At 27.0% G+C, this 17818-nt stretch overlaps 1 protein-coding gene across 8 annotated transcripts; it reads right to left on the minus strand.

The window, feature by feature from the left end:
* Positions 1 to 975: 975 nt before the first annotated feature.
* On the minus strand, positions 976 to 17203 carry LOC129610110 (uncharacterized). 8 transcript variants are annotated; one of them, XM_055522477.1, is made up of 9 exons: positions 17070 to 17203; positions 16872 to 16993; positions 15807 to 15851; positions 15293 to 15414; positions 15011 to 15232; positions 13345 to 13426; positions 11811 to 11900; positions 1170 to 2873; positions 976 to 1111 (listed from the first exon to the last, which is right to left on the minus strand). In XM_055522477.1, exons 2-9 carry the CDS (start codon positions 16933 to 16935, stop codon positions 1059 to 1061), a joined length of 2382 nt encoding a protein of 793 aa, XP_055378452.1. In that variant the 5' UTR covers positions 16936 to 16993; positions 17070 to 17203; the 3' UTR covers positions 976 to 1058. The 8 variants fall into 8 exon arrangements, with proteins under 8 accessions (XP_055378452.1, XP_055378457.1, XP_055378453.1 ...); XM_055522482.1 differs by lacking the exon at positions 13345 to 13426 and adding an exon at positions 14649 to 14730 and having other exon boundaries at positions 976 to 1108; XM_055522478.1 differs by lacking the exon at positions 13345 to 13426 and adding an exon at positions 14649 to 14730.
* Positions 17204 to 17818: the final 615 nt, after the last annotated feature.

The following is a 17818-nucleotide window of genomic DNA, read 5'->3' on the forward strand; positions in this document are numbered from 1 at the left end:
ATGGGAAAAAATTTTCTTCTAATGAAATGAACTATTTATTAGTAGTACGGTGTAGAAGAAAAACGGTATCAAAAATTTGGAAAAAACGGACTTTAAATAACGGTAAATTTTAGCCGCCATTTTGTTTTTTTAAAATTCAGATATGATATGCCGTGTTAGAAGCCATCCATTATATACGTTAGCAAAATTTGAACAATACTTATGGTTTCACTTCAATAAATAAATGGTTTCACTTCCAAAAATTTTGTTTTTAGGGTTTGTTTTTAGGGGGGGTATAACTTTTAGAGAAGGAGATAAGTAAAAATTTTATTCTACAGAAATAAGCTTCTAGTAAAGAACTATGTACGTATAAAATTTCAGCTTTCTATCTTCAAGGTTTTGGAAGTTTTGTAAACATGTCCCCGGACGGACAGAGTCAAACTAATAAGCACTTTTTTTCAAAATTTTTTTGGAAAAGTGCTACAAACATACAACAAAACAATCGTATTCTTTTCTAAGATTTCATTTCGTATTCCTTTAAAGTAGTCAAACATTTACTTAACATTTTTACTGTTCGTGAAAGCATAATGGTGATATTTAAGATTTTTTCTCAACATTATATCGCGTCATGTAAATTGTATTTTAAAATGATTCAATATTAATAGTTTACATATTTTATAACTAACACTTCTGAAAAAATTATAACACAGTTATGGAAAGTTCTTACTTGGAGATAACACAATAGAAATACATAATATTCACTCATTTTTGTTCACCTGATATAAGTTTGTAGGCTTAGAACTACAGTGGAAGCTATAATGTTTCTTCCATTGAGAGTTTTTCGAGTTTGTGAGAAAACTAAAGTCTTAAGTATTATTATAGGAAGCTTATTTTTGTTCTCAAGACAATTTACCAACTTATATTTTTTACGTATTTCTTTCCTCTTTGTACTTGTTGGACTTTCCAGTTGCACATTTAAAACGAATTATATTGATTTTTAAAATTTTTAAATTTATTTGTTTTAGCTTTTGAAATAAAACTTTAATTTTAGTTTAATATTAAATAAAAATGTGCATCTTTTATTCACTATCTTTTTTGTCAGAATCTGCACCGCTGTCATCACGCTTTGCTTCTAAAAACATATATTTCAGCGATTAAAGATAAATAATTTTATGATGTTTAAAACTTACCATCATTTGAAATTGGGGGGAGAGATTGTCCTGGCGGCCCAACTTGAGGTGGTGCGGTTGTATTCTGAGCTGGAGGACCATATGAATTATGATGACCATCCATTTGAGGTGGTATATGCTGTGGTGGAGGTTGTCCTGCACCATGATCATAATGCATTGGGGGTCCTGCTGGTCCTGGACGACCCATATAATGTCCTGGCGGAGGAGCGTATTGTTGATGGTAGGGATATGGCGCATACTGTCCGTAAGGTTGCGGAGGAGGATGGCCACCGTACTGTGGCGCATAATACGGTGATCTCGGAGGCCCAGGAGGAGGTGCATAGCCGCCATAATTAGGATGCATGCCAGGATGATGACTGCCCATGTGTGGTGACATATGATGACTTGGAGGGCCGTGGTGAGTAGGCGGAACAACTGGAGGAGTGTCTGGACCAGGAGGTCCACTAGTAGGATGTTGTTGTGTCGGCATGTGTTGTTGTGGAGGACCTGGAGGTCCAGAAGGACCCGTCGGGGTTTGTGGAGGATTTGGTGGTAAATTAACTGAAGGAGCTGTTTGCATCATTCCAGATGGTGACATAGGACCACGATGTTGACTCGGACTACTTTGCAAGGGATTCATTATTGACGATGGATGAACTGGATGAGATTGCTCAGATATTTTTGGTTCATTGTGCACATCATGTTTAGACTGGCCTTCACCAGTTTTGTCCCAATTTTCGGTTGAAGTCTTGCGCCCTTTAACTTTAGGGGAATCGATTCCAAATTGATTTTCTTTAGTTAAGTGTTGATTATTTGGAGGTGTTTTTGGTTTATCAGCGTTCATTGTAGGTGGAGGTGGCAGATTTGGTTTCATACCAGCTCCTGGAATGATTGCAGGTGCATGTTTCGATGGTGGTTCGATATCCATGTCCATTGGTTCATTTTGATCTTTTGAATTATCATGAACTGCTGGCGAATTCGAAGGAGGAGGAGCAGCCTCTGGCAATAATCCTGTTGACATTTTAGGAATAGGTAATGAAGTAGGATTTAACTGTTGGCTTACAGGCGGACCACCATTTTGAAGGTTCTGAGATGTTTGAGACGAAGGACCTTGATTACTTGAAGTTTGATTTGTAACGGTTGGTTGTAAAACTTGTTGAGTGCTTGGAGTTTGATTTGAAGAAGATGATGCATTAGATGCAGTATTTTGTGATGGTGGAGTTGGCATATTAGAAGCAGATGTTTGATTTGTTACTGTCTTTGTGTCCTCATTACGATTTATTGTTGATCCTGAATTTGCCATAATTGGTTTTTGTGCATTACTTTGTGGATTAGAGTTATTTATATTTCCTAAAGGTTCATCTGTCTTTGAACGTTCACGTTTTAAATCTTCATAAGCTTTTTGAACCATTTTCTGAAATGTTTCTTCATCTACAGCTGGTTTACAGTGTTTTTTTAATTCTTCCTGAAATATTTCACTTGATTCTAGTAATTTCCGTTTTTTAGTTTCAAATTTTTCTTCCATTTGTTGAAGTTCAGCTTCTAATTTAGTTTGATGCATTGTTAATGATGTTACTTGCCTTTTAAGTACTTGCATACGTTGTGTAGTGACAACAGATCTTACATCAGGAACTACAGCATCAGAAAATATTTCATTAATTAACCGGTGATTTCTGATGAATCTGGCGTAAGCAACATGTTTTACCGAATAACCATCATCTTGATCTAATAAAAAGAAATTATATATTCTTTTTCATTAAACCTTAAATTAATATAATATAGTGTCAATAAAATTTTTTTATATAACTTATAAATTCATGTAATTTATCATTAAAATTCAAATTAAATTAGAGCTTCGTTGTAATAAACAAAGGGTCTATGTTTAAAAAATACACTCCTAATCATTAAATAAAGTTCCATGTCTTTGAATTTCCATTTAATAAGACAATAAAAAATATGATAAAAGTAGAATAACCACATTTCGATCTGTAAAGATTCTTATAATTACTTAACAGCAATATTATAATATGTGACTTAGCCTCAATTTATCTATCTAAGTTTTTCATCAACTTCAAAATTATGCATTTATATTTTGTTTTATTTTTTCTTTTATGTTTAAAATTTCATACTACCTATTCCGCATAAATAACATAAAATTTAAATCTTACAACCAAAAAATTAATTAATAAGTACAAGACAAAATTATGCATTTAAAACACCTTACGAAAATATAAATTGCAAAAAATAAAAATATTTTAAAATTAAATTTTCCAAGAACAATTAATCTTTAAAAACCTTCAAAAAATCCATTAGATATTAAATCGGTCTATATTCCAAGAATAATTAATTTAAATAGAAAAACCCAAATGAATAAAAAAAAAAGATTTTTATGCAATTTTATGAATTGATTCACATACACACATAAATGATTACTTATTCAGTTAATTCTACAAATAATTGAAAATAACTGGAAATTCCAAAATATTACAAATATTTTCCTTGACAAGTTGAAAAGAAAACCGAATAAGAAAAGACGAAAAAGCAAAATTCTGCAAAGCCAAGCAAAATAAAAATTTTTAAAGCTTACTGTTACAAAATTTTTAAATAACAAATATGTTTGCTTCTTATATTATAAAAGATAGTTACTAGTATATTAATTTTACGGATGCATTCAAATTTTGAAATATGAAAAATTTCCAAAGTTTTTTTTTTAGGTTAAAATAGCGAATGCGGATAATTTATGTTAATGATGAACAAAACCATATTGCAAGTGCATCGTACGGTGAACAAATATACGGATTTTTATTTGTTTACTTATAAACTCTAATATTGACTCTGCGAATTTTAAAGACACATCATTATAAACTATACATAAATCAAAAAGAAAGCGAAAAATTCTTTAGAAAAGAAATAAGAGAAAATAAATTTGATTGAAATAATTTAAGTAATTATTTTTTGATCAAAAATTTATAAATTATGTATACCATTATAAAAGAAAACTTTTATAATCAATCAAAAATGCAAAATAAAAAATTGTCAATAAATCTAACATTTAAAAAGTTTATTGTCCTAATTTATAAGACCTACTGTACATAATTATTTAAATAAATGCACCTACATGTGTACGTATGCTCATATACATATATACTAGCCAAAAATATTGGTGACTAAAACTTTATCACGAAGAAAAGACAAAAAAAAAAAATGATGTAACATTTTTTGCCAAAACCAGTTCGTATTCAAAACAGCTTCAAAATAAACGAAACAAAATAAAAGTTAGCATAATAATAATAAACGCCTTTATTACTACATCATTCTTCTATATCAATTTACGATGGTCCAACAATATTTATTTTTTTCTTTACTAAAAATGTTGAAATTAAGTTTTATGACGTACTTTTTAAATACGGATAAAATATAATGCGCCAAAACTTCAACAAAAATAAAATGCATCCATTTATACGATCACAAGAAATAATAAAATTATGTTATATAAAAAATTTAATATATCGTGTATATTATGTATTATTACACAATAAAAAAAAAACAAAACAAAAAAAAATTGTATGTACATACATACATACTTTAGTTATCATAATAATCAAATGACCATAAGGAAACCCATACGTAAATTTTTATGAGTCATTTTATTAAGTAAATTTGTTACCTTACTGGTTAATATTCAACACACGTATATACATATAAATACATTTACATACTATACAAAATATGCAGCCATATCAAATGAAAATCAAATCAGTAATTCAATTAAAGTGTACATTAACCTCGACCTGTTTGGGTAAATCCAAGTTTTGAAACTACATACATATATGTAAGTATGTATAATTATAACACAATAACATGATAATGTTATGTAAAGAAGAAAAAAAAAGGTTTGCATGTATGAATATTTGATGTACTGTAAGATAAATGCAATTTTTTTTACTGTATTTTTACTCACTAATATTGCCGAACGAATATAAAGGTACGTAAATGGTACAGAGTAAATAAATTATTTTTGTAACTGTTAATGAAAGCAAATTTCATCTGGCAAGCAATATTAATACACACTAATACTTAAATATAATGAAAACGGTGTTGATTATGTAAGACGAGTGGGTTTAAATTTGGCATTTTCTTTTTTCTGTTAAATCTTGAATTAATGCATACAGACACAGTGTTTAAAACAAAAATAAAGGAAAAGACATTTTACGCGAATATTTTTCACTTCCAAAAAAAAAAATTTAAGTACATAATACAATTTTTTTTTGTTATGATAATATTTTTCTTACATTGGTATAGGCATAGGTACATTTGAATCTTTTCAAGAAATTTTCAAGAAAGTATAGAAATACTGTCGGGAAATATTAAAAAGTTGTACAATATTGAGTAGTTGTGAAATCATTAAATTAATTAAATTAAATTCTTAATTAAATGCTATTCGTCTGTTTTCGGACATAATGTTCATTTCATTCAATAACTTACAAAAAATTTGATATCTTTGCCTTTAAGGCAAATAAAATAACTAAATTTACCATATTTTTGATGAAGTTTTTATTTATTTTTTTTGTCACAAATTTACTAACCCTAATGCTTAATAAAGAAATTTTATGTTGGCTAGTTATGTATGGAATAACTACATAACATCATTTTTGAATGACAAAATAACAAACCTCAAAAAAGAAAAAACTCAAAACAGAAAAAGAATATAAGAAAATAAAACAAAAGATCTTTGGCACTTTGGGAATAAACTTGAATAGAGTTTTAACAACACATAAAATTTAAACTTTCACTTACAAAATCAACGAAGGATGAAAATTTAAAATTTTCATTCTGCAATGGTTGAGGAAAGTCTTCGTCAATGTTTTTTTTACTTTTTTATTTATTTTTTGATTTTAAGAAAATAAAAATGATTTATTTGATTTTAAGAAAATTTTGTATTGATATAGAAAAATTCAAATTACGTTTGTAATTGCAATTTCATTTGATTGAAAATGATTTAGCAAATGAAGACTTGAACAGTAACTGACAAAGGATTAAAATAAAGGATAAAAATAATTTTTTTTTCCTTGACTGATTTAAATTTTATTTTAATTGTAATTATTTTGTATTTTATACGTTTATAAAATAAAATAATTTAAATCAAATAAAATAGACTAATAATTATCGAACTTTATACATGGTGTTTCGCATAAGGTGGCAAATAATTTCACGAATGATCCTTTTATCAATTTCTAGCAAAAAATTGTAAGGAAGGGTAGGGTGCAAATACATTCGTTCTCGGAAACGAACAGGCTACAGTCTGATGAAAAAAAAAGATACCACATTTTTCCTGCATATAAATAAATGCTTGTAACATCTGAATCATGCGACATAAAGTTACCATCGAGGGCTGGTTTCACAGACGACTGATTGCTCCTTATTTTCGGTCTTACAAGCAATTTGATTTGAGCCATAGTTTTCAAGATAAAGTTCGTTCAAAGCAAAACATTTTTTTTTGTTTTTTTTTAAACTCGAAATTTCTCAAAAATTTTTGTTACTAGTTAATTACAATACAATTTTTTGCTGGAAATTGATCAAAGAATCAACCTATAAATTATTTTCCCCCTTATGTGAAATACCCTGTATAATTATTTAAATTTATCAAAATGACTTTCTGTATATCATGGGAGTAGATTACCAAAACAAACAAAAGAAACAACGTATTGTAAATATATTGTAATGTTTACCATTTTCTTTGTTTTTTTTTGTTGTTTTACATGTTGTGTTTTTTTTTATATTTCGCTCCATTTAAATGATTTCGTTCGTAAGATGAAAATAAATGAATCTTACTAAACGTCTTATCACGTAAAACAAGTTAGTATGCGTAAATTTATATTTATTTAAATTTAAAATTTTTGTACAAAAATTCGTATCTATCAATTTATTATACTAAGCATAATCAGTTATACTAAGCCTTAATTAACAATTAGTATATAAAATACACTTTAGAACATATAGCTACGTACATATGTACATATATAGTTTATTGTGAGATACAGAAGATAATTTTTGTAATTACACACCAGAACTACTTTTTTGAGTGGCCCTATTTTAAATTAAAATACTTAATAATCACTAGAGCCCCTCAAAAATTAAAAAATAGTTCTAAACTATAAACTATATATATAAGTCTAATTATGTTATATCATTCTTAATTATGTGCTAAATATAATAGCACATAATTAAGAATGAATAAACCATTTAATTTTTTTTATAATTTCGAAAAATAGGTAGGTATTATAAATGAAAATAGAATATGAAAATGTTATGTAAAATCTTTTTCTACATCTTTAAGCCTGTTTGGTTTTGTTTTTATTTTTGAAAATAAGAAAACTTTGTAGTTATTCATAAAATGTTAAGTAATAAAGGAAATTAGACGAAATTCAAGAGATAAGAAGAGATATGGGTATTTTTATATCAAATTTACCAAAAACATAAGAAATTTTTTTTAATCATATTTCGTTGGATAATTTATAAATTTAGAATATTTTATTTTAATTAGAAATCCAACCATTTTTCTGCTGTCAAAAAGTGTCTTTGTTTGTCATATGTATGTTCGTATGCACACCTATAAACAAATCTATATGAATTCTTTTAATTAATTTTTAAAGACTTTGATTCTTGATTAAGTCTAAAGTTATTAAGAAATCAGTTAACGGTTTTTATTATCAAATAGAAAAAAAAATTCTTGTGAAAAAACTCTTACTTAAAATTTTATAACCCCCACAATATAAGAATTGGCTTAGGACAACAAACATAATTAAAACTTATTTTCGATATTATAGAATAATTTTTAATTTTAAGTAACAAAAGTGAGAACCTGTCATAAGAAGAATACATTAATTATTTTTTTTATTACGAATATGTAAATATGCCAGGTATATTATGCAGATTAATAATCTGTTTTACATACATACATACATATGCACTTAACGGATACAAAATACAAATTTGAATTGAGTTTTTTATCATTTTGACGGAAATTTAAAATTTTCTCAATTCTTTTTTTTAATATGGTGATTTTATTTTGAATATTTTATAAGGTTGTACGTCTATTTTTGCAATATTTTCTTTGAATTGTTATCCCCATACGATAACAGTAAAGAAAAAATAAGTAAAATAGACATCCAAAATAGAGTGGGATTCGTTATATTATAAAGCAGTAAAATTTTGAATACGTACTCAGTTACAAAAACACATTCGAAATATTTTAAACTATAAAATAATTTTTTTTTTCATTATTTTCAAAATTGGAACAACTTGGAATATAACAATCTTTATAGTGCGCGTTTTGAATTGAAAAAAAAATACAAATCTTTTTTTACATAAGCAAATAAAAACAAAAATAAAAAAAAGACTCTTATGCGGTAATCAATTATGAAAATTACAAAATATTAACTAAGATTTGTAGTGAAAGTAAAAAAAATTTAATTTTACTCGACGTGATTGTCAAAAAAAAAAACAAAACTCATTTCAAATCTGGATTATTTCACTTTTATGTGAATAAAGATAATAAATAAAAAGTAAAATGAGGATAGTTCACGTTAATTTTTTAATATGTTCAATTTTTTTATTGTTAATTACCGAAATATGGACTTGGAAAGTCGAAGAGAGTAACGAGAGTGATAAAAAAGAACAAAATATTAGTACAACAGAAAAAATAAAAGTGGATAATATAACAGAAAAGCATAAAAATGAAAATATAATGGGACGACATATTTATCAAAATGAAGAAATTTATAGTGAAGCTAATGATGATATTGAAGAATCAACTATTGACGCAGTTGTTGATACAATTTTACATAGTTCAAGAATGGGCCGTCTTTTAGATGGATATTCAGAAATACAAAATGATCAAGATTTACAACAAAGTTTACAAAACGGTGATGATATTAAAGCTAGAAGTTTAGTTAAGCAAAAATTATGTGTTCTTGGTTTAATGAATTGTAATCAAAATCGTATTGGTAATCCATATGGACCACCAAGACCAATGCCTATTTCAACAAAATTTGGACCACCACGTAAAGTTGGCTATGAATCACCATCAAATGCTTTTGTTAATAAACCACCATTCTATTCAAATGGACCATCAACATTTATTTCAGCACCACCACCACCACCACCTCGCAGTGATATAATATATTCTAAACCTCCACCAGGAGCTCTAATTTATGAATCGAAACCTCCAGGACCAGTTTTTAATGGTGCAAATGCTGGTGTAGGTGTAGACAGTCCATATCAATTTGAAAATCATAAAGTCACTAGTAAAATTTATGTTAGCGATTCATCTTCATATAATCCTGGTCCAATTTATAAACCAATACTGCCAGAAAATTCAATTAAATCTGTTATAGTAGCTGGTGGAAGTGTTGGTGGAGTGAATTCTGATGATAAATCAACATTACAACAACATGTTCATCATCACTATCATCATATAGAAAATGATAATAAAAATGGAAAGATATCAGTTGGAGAGCTATCAACGATTAATACCCAAACTGATAACAGTATTACACAATTTCAAGGAGTGAACAGTTTGTATTCTGGCAGTACTAATGATTACTATGGTTCAAAAGCGCCTTTATTCAATGTCGATTCAAATTCAGGTTTTGTTGGAAGCAATAATGAAGGTTTCGGTAGTAGTTCTGCTTTTAAAGCGGGTTTCAATGAAGCTTCTGGTTATAAAATTGGCTTTAACGGAGGTAATGAATTTCAAAATAGTTTAGGGAATACAAATAATAATTTATACACAACATTTAAACCAAAAGAAACATACTTAAATAGTGGTCTAGGAAATTACGGAACATACGCTTCCGGACAACAAGATTTGTACAGCAAACGTCAATATGTTTCGGAATATTCAAACAAACCTAATTCTATCTCACAATTTAGTGGGACATCCAAATATACAAATGGTTACACCGATGCAATTACAAACAGGCAATTTGGAGACTGTGTTTGCGTTCCATATCAGCAATGTCCCGGCGCAGAACGTATTGGTAAAAAAGACGATTTAATTTTACCATTAGATCCGCGCAACTTAAATAGTAATATCGAAGCTATTGAGGAAGAAATTAAAAATGAAACATTATCCAGTAATTTAACAGAATCGAAACGTTTAAAAAGGGACACGAATGATGGATTTGGAAATTTGCCTCTGAAAAATGATCAAATAAAAAACGTTGATGAAGCTAAAGAAAAATCACTTGACATCGATGACGCTGAGGGACGCGGTCGCCGCAATCAAGTTCAACAATGCAGATTTAATGAAGTCTGCTGTCGAAATCCACAAGGACTTGGTATTTCAAAATTGGGACAATGCGGTACTAGAAATGCACATGGTATTACGGGACGTATAAAAACGCCAGTATTTGTGGACGGCGATAGTGAGTTTGGTGAATATCCATGGCAAATAGCTATTTTGAAAAAAGATCCCAAAGAATCTGTATATATTTGCGGAGGCACATTAATTGATGACAGATACGTACTTACCGCTGCGCATTGTGTTAAGCCTTATCAGGGTTATGATTTAAAAATTCGTCTTGGAGAATGGGATGTTAATCATGATGTTGAGTTTTTCCCGTATATTGAAAGAGATGCTTCCACGGTTACGATACATCCAGATTATTATGCTGGAACATTAGATAATGATTTGGCTATTATTAAGCTAGCGATTCCAATTGACTTCACCAACAACCCTCATATAAGTCCAATTTGTTTACCAGATAAATATAGCGATTTTACTGGAGCCCGGTGTTGGACTACAGGTTGGGGTAAAGATGCATTTGGTGACAACGGAAAATACCAAAATATTTTGAAAGAAGTAGATGTACCAATTATTGAACAAAGTCAATGTCAGTATCAACTTCAAAATACTCGACTAGGTCACAGTTACAGATTGCATCCTGGTTTTATTTGTGCTGGTGGTGAAGAAGGTAAAGATGCTTGTAAGGGGGATGGTGGCGGCAGCCTGGTATGTGAACGTGGTGGCGCGTGGCAAATGGTTGGAATTGTATCATGGGGGATTGGATGTGGTCAAAGAAATGTTCCCGGTGTTTATGTGAGAGTTTCATATTATTTAGATTGGATTAACCAAATACGAGGTCGCTTCTAGTTTTAAAAGTACTCATCATTATTTATTTTATTTAACGTACTTTTATATTTTATCCATTATATTTTTAAAATTACGACATAAAAATTATATTACGAATTTTTTAAGTATGCTATTATAGCACATTTACAATTTTTTTTAATTATCCCACTTCGAAGTAATTTTTCGGAGTTTCATTGTACAATGCTTTGCATATTCGATTTATTTTATAAATTATTTTTAAATAATTGTTTGAATAAAATTAAATTATTAATATATAAAAATAGCTATTTCTAATTTTTTAAAATATGTATATTTTTAACATAAATTAATGCTGATAAGCTGTTCTTTGTTCTAAAGAATAATTAAAGAATAACTCTTCCAGACAAAAAATTTTGCAACTTACGTATTTAGAAATTTTACATATAAGCCTTAATGTATATATGTATGTATAATTAAAGGTTAAGTTTTGTTTGATTTTTAAATTTAGAAAAAATTTAAAAAGGCTAATAATCAAAGTATGAACTTACCATCTTCATCCTCAGCTGGCTGTATATCTATTCTTCGTTCCTGCTGTCCTTTTCCACCAGCTCTTGAAGGAGTTTCATGAACATCTGCATCTAAATTAACTTATCATATTAGACTAAATGCTTTTAAAAACTTTGGTTTAATATACATATTATATTACAGTTTTGCACCTTTATCTATTCAATAAATAATATTTGTATATCTTAAAAGGGTTTGTATATTTCTATTTTATTGTAATTTTTGTTTCCAGATTAATTATGTTTCTTAAAAATTTTCAAATTTTTCTCGACATACAACTGAACATGGCAAATTAATTTTGTGGTTTTTTAAAGAACTGCAAGCTTATCAAATTTTACTTTATAATGGAAAATTTTTGAAATTTTTAGCAATATTTAATTTTCGAGATAATATGACCGTAATATTGGAGCAATATAGCTCCAAAAATTTTCAAAAAACTTTTAATCTTAATATTTTTACTTATACCGTTATGAAATTTAAATATAAACACAGATTAAAGCTTGAAACTGATTATTTGTTCAGACTTCAGGTACCTTTTAATCGAAAAGCTTTTTTCAATTTGTTTTTCGACAGAAAAGTGTACATACATGTATGTATGTATCTGCACTTATACCCTTCTGCTTAATTCATATGTGCATAATTTGTTTCGCTTATGATATTTATCACATTACTTTTCAAATGGAATCTTTTGTAAAATTCAACACATTAATATGTATTGGGTTTCGGAATAACAAATCCATTGAACTTGATTGATTATGCAAAAATACATTTTTTAAAATATTACATACGTTTTTTTAATTGAACAGACTATTTTAGTCTTAATCAAAAACCACTTTTTATAAACCTTGTCTGAAAACACAATAGACAATTTTGTTGTTGCTTGACTAATTCATTTTAAAACGATAATTACAGCAAAAATATCACTAAATGTTGAACAATTTGAAAAATGAAGTGATAATTTGCCTCCAGAACATCATAATAACTTGTACTGATATTTTTTATTTAATAACTTAAACTTAATTAATTTAATATGATTTATTAATATTTCTAATGATTATAGATCTGGAAAATCATTGATTAACTGTAAGGATTACACTTATTGAAAAAAGGTGCACAAAAAAATGTAATATTATACGTAATCATATTTAAATATAAAAAAACATAAAGAAAGAGTAAAATTAGTAATACAAATAAAATTGAAATACAAAAAAAATGTCGAAAAGAATATTAAATTATTTACACAACAAAGTTATAGCACGATTAGTACTGCATGCATGAATTATTACAGGTTGAATTATATTGAAATAGTTTATATTTTTCTTGCCTATAAAAAAGTGTTATTTATAAAATTAATAAAGCAAAATAATAAAATTTAATTAAGAGGTGATTTTATAAAAAATTTTAATTGTATATAAAGCAAAGTTAAAAATATGGTGATCAAAAAAAAAACTTTCAAAATGAAAATGCAGGGATTAAAAAGATTAGAAAATTCCTATTAAAGTATAAATGAACACATACCAGACTTTTTATTTTTAGCAGCTATATAAGCCAAATATGCGGGTGAATTATGATAAGTTCGTAAATTTTTCTCATATTCAATCTGAAATATGAAAATTATTCGAAAAAAAAACCAATACAAGAAACATAAAAATATTAACATGAAAAATTGAAAAATATATATATATATATTTGGCTAATTATAATCTAGAACGTTTAATTTATGACACACGATCAAAATTTTTGATTAGATATCACCAAACGAAATGATAAGTTAAATCACATAATTAATTTTCGTATTAAATTTCGAATTAATGTTAAATATTCAGTTTAGTAACATACATACATGTGTACGTAAATTTTGATCGTAAATCATAGATTATGTTTTTATAACCAATGTTAATATCATTCAGGAGCTTATACAGAGATGTTTTTGAATATATGGTAATATTTCGCTTTTACCCAAAAAACAAAATTATATCAATTAAATTGTCGAGCAAATAAAATGTAACTTGAATTGCTGCCTTTTATTTCATATTTATTTTCCCTTTATTTCATATTTATTTGCCCTTTATTTCATATTTCTTTAATGCTCTATTTAAGTGTTTATTATCTAAAAATTATTGATAAAACGAAAACAAGAAAATATAAGTTAAAAATAAATTAATATTTATAGTTTGAAATGTACTTAATAAATTTTTGGCAGTGATATGCATACATATTTGGTTAGATTTTTCAATTTTTAATTTTTTTAAGTTCTTAAACAATACAACGGTCAAACAACGGTTATTTCAATAATTGATGTTAATATTTGAATACTGATGTGGAAATATGGGTTAAGAATAAATTGTTAATTTTTAAATATGTAAAGAATTTATGTAACGAATAAGTAAATTTCTTGGCCGTTTTCCATCCCCGTTTTTCGCTTCACACCAAAATTAAAAAAAAAAACGGGTCACACATAAGCTTAACGAAAAATGTAATTATTTGATAAACAAAATTTTTAGATGTTTTCAAGTTTAGAAACCTTTGCAATTAATAAAAAAATAAAATACAAAATATACCGAAAAATTATATATGGATAACCTTATTACAAAACTGGCATTTTTGCCAAACGTAAAAAAATTAAGTATTTTTGTATTTATATTTTATAAAAATTTTTGTCCTACAATGTGAAGTTAGTTGTATTGTAAAAATTACTGTGATAATTCTACTACAGCATAATGTGTTACAATGGTGAAAAATGAAACATAAAAAATCTTTTAATTAATATATAAAGTGGTGACGATGAAGAGTCAACAAACAATTAATTAAATATTTTGTACCTCTCTGTTTCGATTTATATTTCATCCAAGCTATATATTCTGGTGTACTGTGATATTGTTTGATTAGTTCTTCATATTTAACCTTATTTTTGTTTTATAAAATATGTATTATTGTTAAAATATCTGCTTAATACAAATAATTAAAAATAATATTTATTTTCTGTAGTTAGTTTCTGTAATATTTTAACGTCTATTTTTGAAATTACCGAGCATAACAAATTATTTTTAAAATTTTATAAAGTTTTTTGAAAATACTGATGAAATAAAATTTTTTATTTAATATGAATTTATTTCAGAAATTATTTACACTCGCTTTACAAGCTCCTCATTTTAATAAAGAATTCAATAAAATGGTTAATTACCTTCTCTGCTTCATATTCATCTATAAATTCTTGTTTTTCCAAATCAGAAGCACTTTTCCACATCGCACCAATTTTCTTACCTAATTCCCAAATTTTCAGGTCAGGGTTTGCAGCCTTCACAGAATCCCACATTTTTTTTGAATATCTCATATAAGGCATCATTGGTTTTTCTGGTGGTTTTGGTGGTTTTGGTACGCGAGCTGCTTCAGCAGCTTGTTGCTTCTAAATAAAGTTGTAAAAATATTAGAATGCTCATTAGTACGCATATTTTAAAAACTTTACTGAAGATTTTCCTGCTTTTTGAGGTGTGAACGCGGGATTACCATAGTTGCTATGAGAAAATATTGGAGTTGTATCTTTCGTTTCTTTTGATGCTTTTGTTCCTTCTGGCGCTCGGAGTCTTTCTAAAAATTAAAAATTACAATAACAAAAAAATGATGCTTGTGTTACAATAAAAGATTACTGATATAATAAAACAAAAATGCAAATTAAAAAAGCAATGAATTAAGTAGAATCCTAATAATTTTGATAGGAAAAAGAACTAGAGACAATATTTGATTTAAAGTTTCGTTTGTAGCAAATTTTTTGTTAGCATATAACTTTTTATTTAAAATGTAATTTAGTGCTTTTATTTAATGCAATTTTAGTTACGTTAGTACATAATTATTTGTTTAAAATTTAATTTAAAGCATATATTTCATTTCATAATATTAAAAAGTCATTTTAAACTTGTATTAAAAAATTAAAGTTTGTCTCTAGCACTATGTTTTCCATTTTATTTTCCAATTAACTTTACCTTTCAAAATGTTGAAGGTTGGAGGAACTGGAGACGACATCATATCTGGTTCATAATAAATAATTTTGTTCGATTTTGGAAAAAAGAAAATTTTGTTTAAAATTTTGAAAAAAAAAAAAATGTTTTTTTTAATTTTCGTTAAATCCAACCAATTCAAATGTGAAGTTTAAAACCAGGTGTAATTTAATAAGTCCAAATTATAAAATATTTTAAACAAACATTTAGAATTAAATACTGAGTTGTCTCCTGTTTGCCATAACCAAATATACAATTAAAATTACTTTGAATACCAATATAAAACAAGTTTTAAAGCTACATACTTATGTAATAATTATAAAATGCCTAATTGGCGCAAATTTATGATAAATATATAGTATATAGTATTGAAAATAGCTAATTGCGAATGAATTTTCTAAGTTTACTAAATACGATTTATTTCTAATATATTATAATAACTCTAATACATTACAGATAATTTACCCACATTATATACATAACTAACTTCAATAAATATTTTATTTTTATGTAAAATAAAATATTAATATGTATATTAGAAACATAATTAAGCGATAAGGACCGTTGGCTCTCACCTAACGAGCTTCTGAAGTAATGACAATAGATTAAAAATAAAGTTCAAACTAAAAAACAAAAAGAATTAAAACCGTTTAATAACTTGTATAAAATTGTTTATTGAACAATATAAGAAAACTTTAATCTAAAGCTCGAGTTACCACGCTTTCAGTGAGTAGCATACCAACAATACTCCAAAAAGTAAAATTTGGCAAGTGTACAACTTGAAAATATCTCGTAAAATACGGATTCATATATGTGTATAAAAATATGTGTAGGTATGTATACAGTTACTGTGGGAGGTGAATAAATTAATCTTATATTACATTTCAAAAAGTTACAAATTTATAATTTTGTTTAGTAAATTGGTTAGTATAGCTTCAATGTTAATTTTTTTTTGTACATGTACATATGTATGTATGTATTTATGCCCTATGCAAAACAGCCGATTTATTTTAATCCTACTTAGTTATATAGATTTTTTCAATTACTTACGGCCAGTCGATGTTGTTGTTGGCAAATTGGAAGCAATTTGCTTATAATTTGCCGGTAATGCCATTTATATATATATCTTTATGCAAGCTCTTCCTGAAATATTTTCGATTTCTAAGGTCCTTCTAAAATTAAAACTGTATAGCAAATTTTATAAATATTTACCAAAAAAATATTTAGTATCCACAAGAAGCTATTTACCACGAAAAATTATTTGCAACGCACAAATAAGTAATATTACAAATTTTTAATCGAATTTTGTTTTCAATAGTAAATGTCAAGATTTTCAAAGTTGCTTTGTATCTATTCATTCGGTATTGAAGGAGAACAAGCAGGTTAACAACTTTAAACTTCAACTATAGTTGTCAAAACATACTAATAGTTAGGCCGTGTTCCACATTAAACAGTAGAAACACTATTTTATTGCAACCAAAAATCTAAAATCAATAATTTTTACAAATCAACTCAATTCGATGTAAAAAAGTAAGAAGTCGCTTCACGAAACAAAAATTAGAAAGTAACTCAGTAAACTTTTAATTCTTGACAATCAGCTGATTTTTCATTCCGTTTAAACATTTTTTTAGTAAAAAGAATTTCTCAAAGCAAATGCTATATAAACATTTTTTTACACCTTCAAACAAATCATAAAAAAGAACGATGTTGGAAAACTCATTTTACAGAAATATATAATAAGCATTGGAGGTAAATTTAAAATAACTAGAATACAAAATAATGTTGATTTAATTGTGTGTTATAACGTTCATTGGCGTCAATGAATGTGCTAAAATTAGTACAGCTTGTCAAAAAACCAAATATCAAACAAAGGGAAAAAATAATAAAATGCTTAAGTAAAAGCATATGAAAAATTTTTGATTCATTTCCTGGTTCAAATGCTCAGGTCTTCTCATGTGACAAAAATTAAAAAATCACTCAATTAAATTTTGTTTTGT

This window comes from Condylostylus longicornis, unplaced genomic scaffold (genome assembly GCF_029603195.1).
Source record: "Condylostylus longicornis isolate FDR11 unplaced genomic scaffold, ASM2960319v2 ptg000044l, whole genome shotgun sequence".
In the NCBI taxonomy this organism is placed as follows: Eukaryota; Metazoa; Arthropoda; class Insecta; order Diptera; family Dolichopodidae; genus Condylostylus; species Condylostylus longicornis.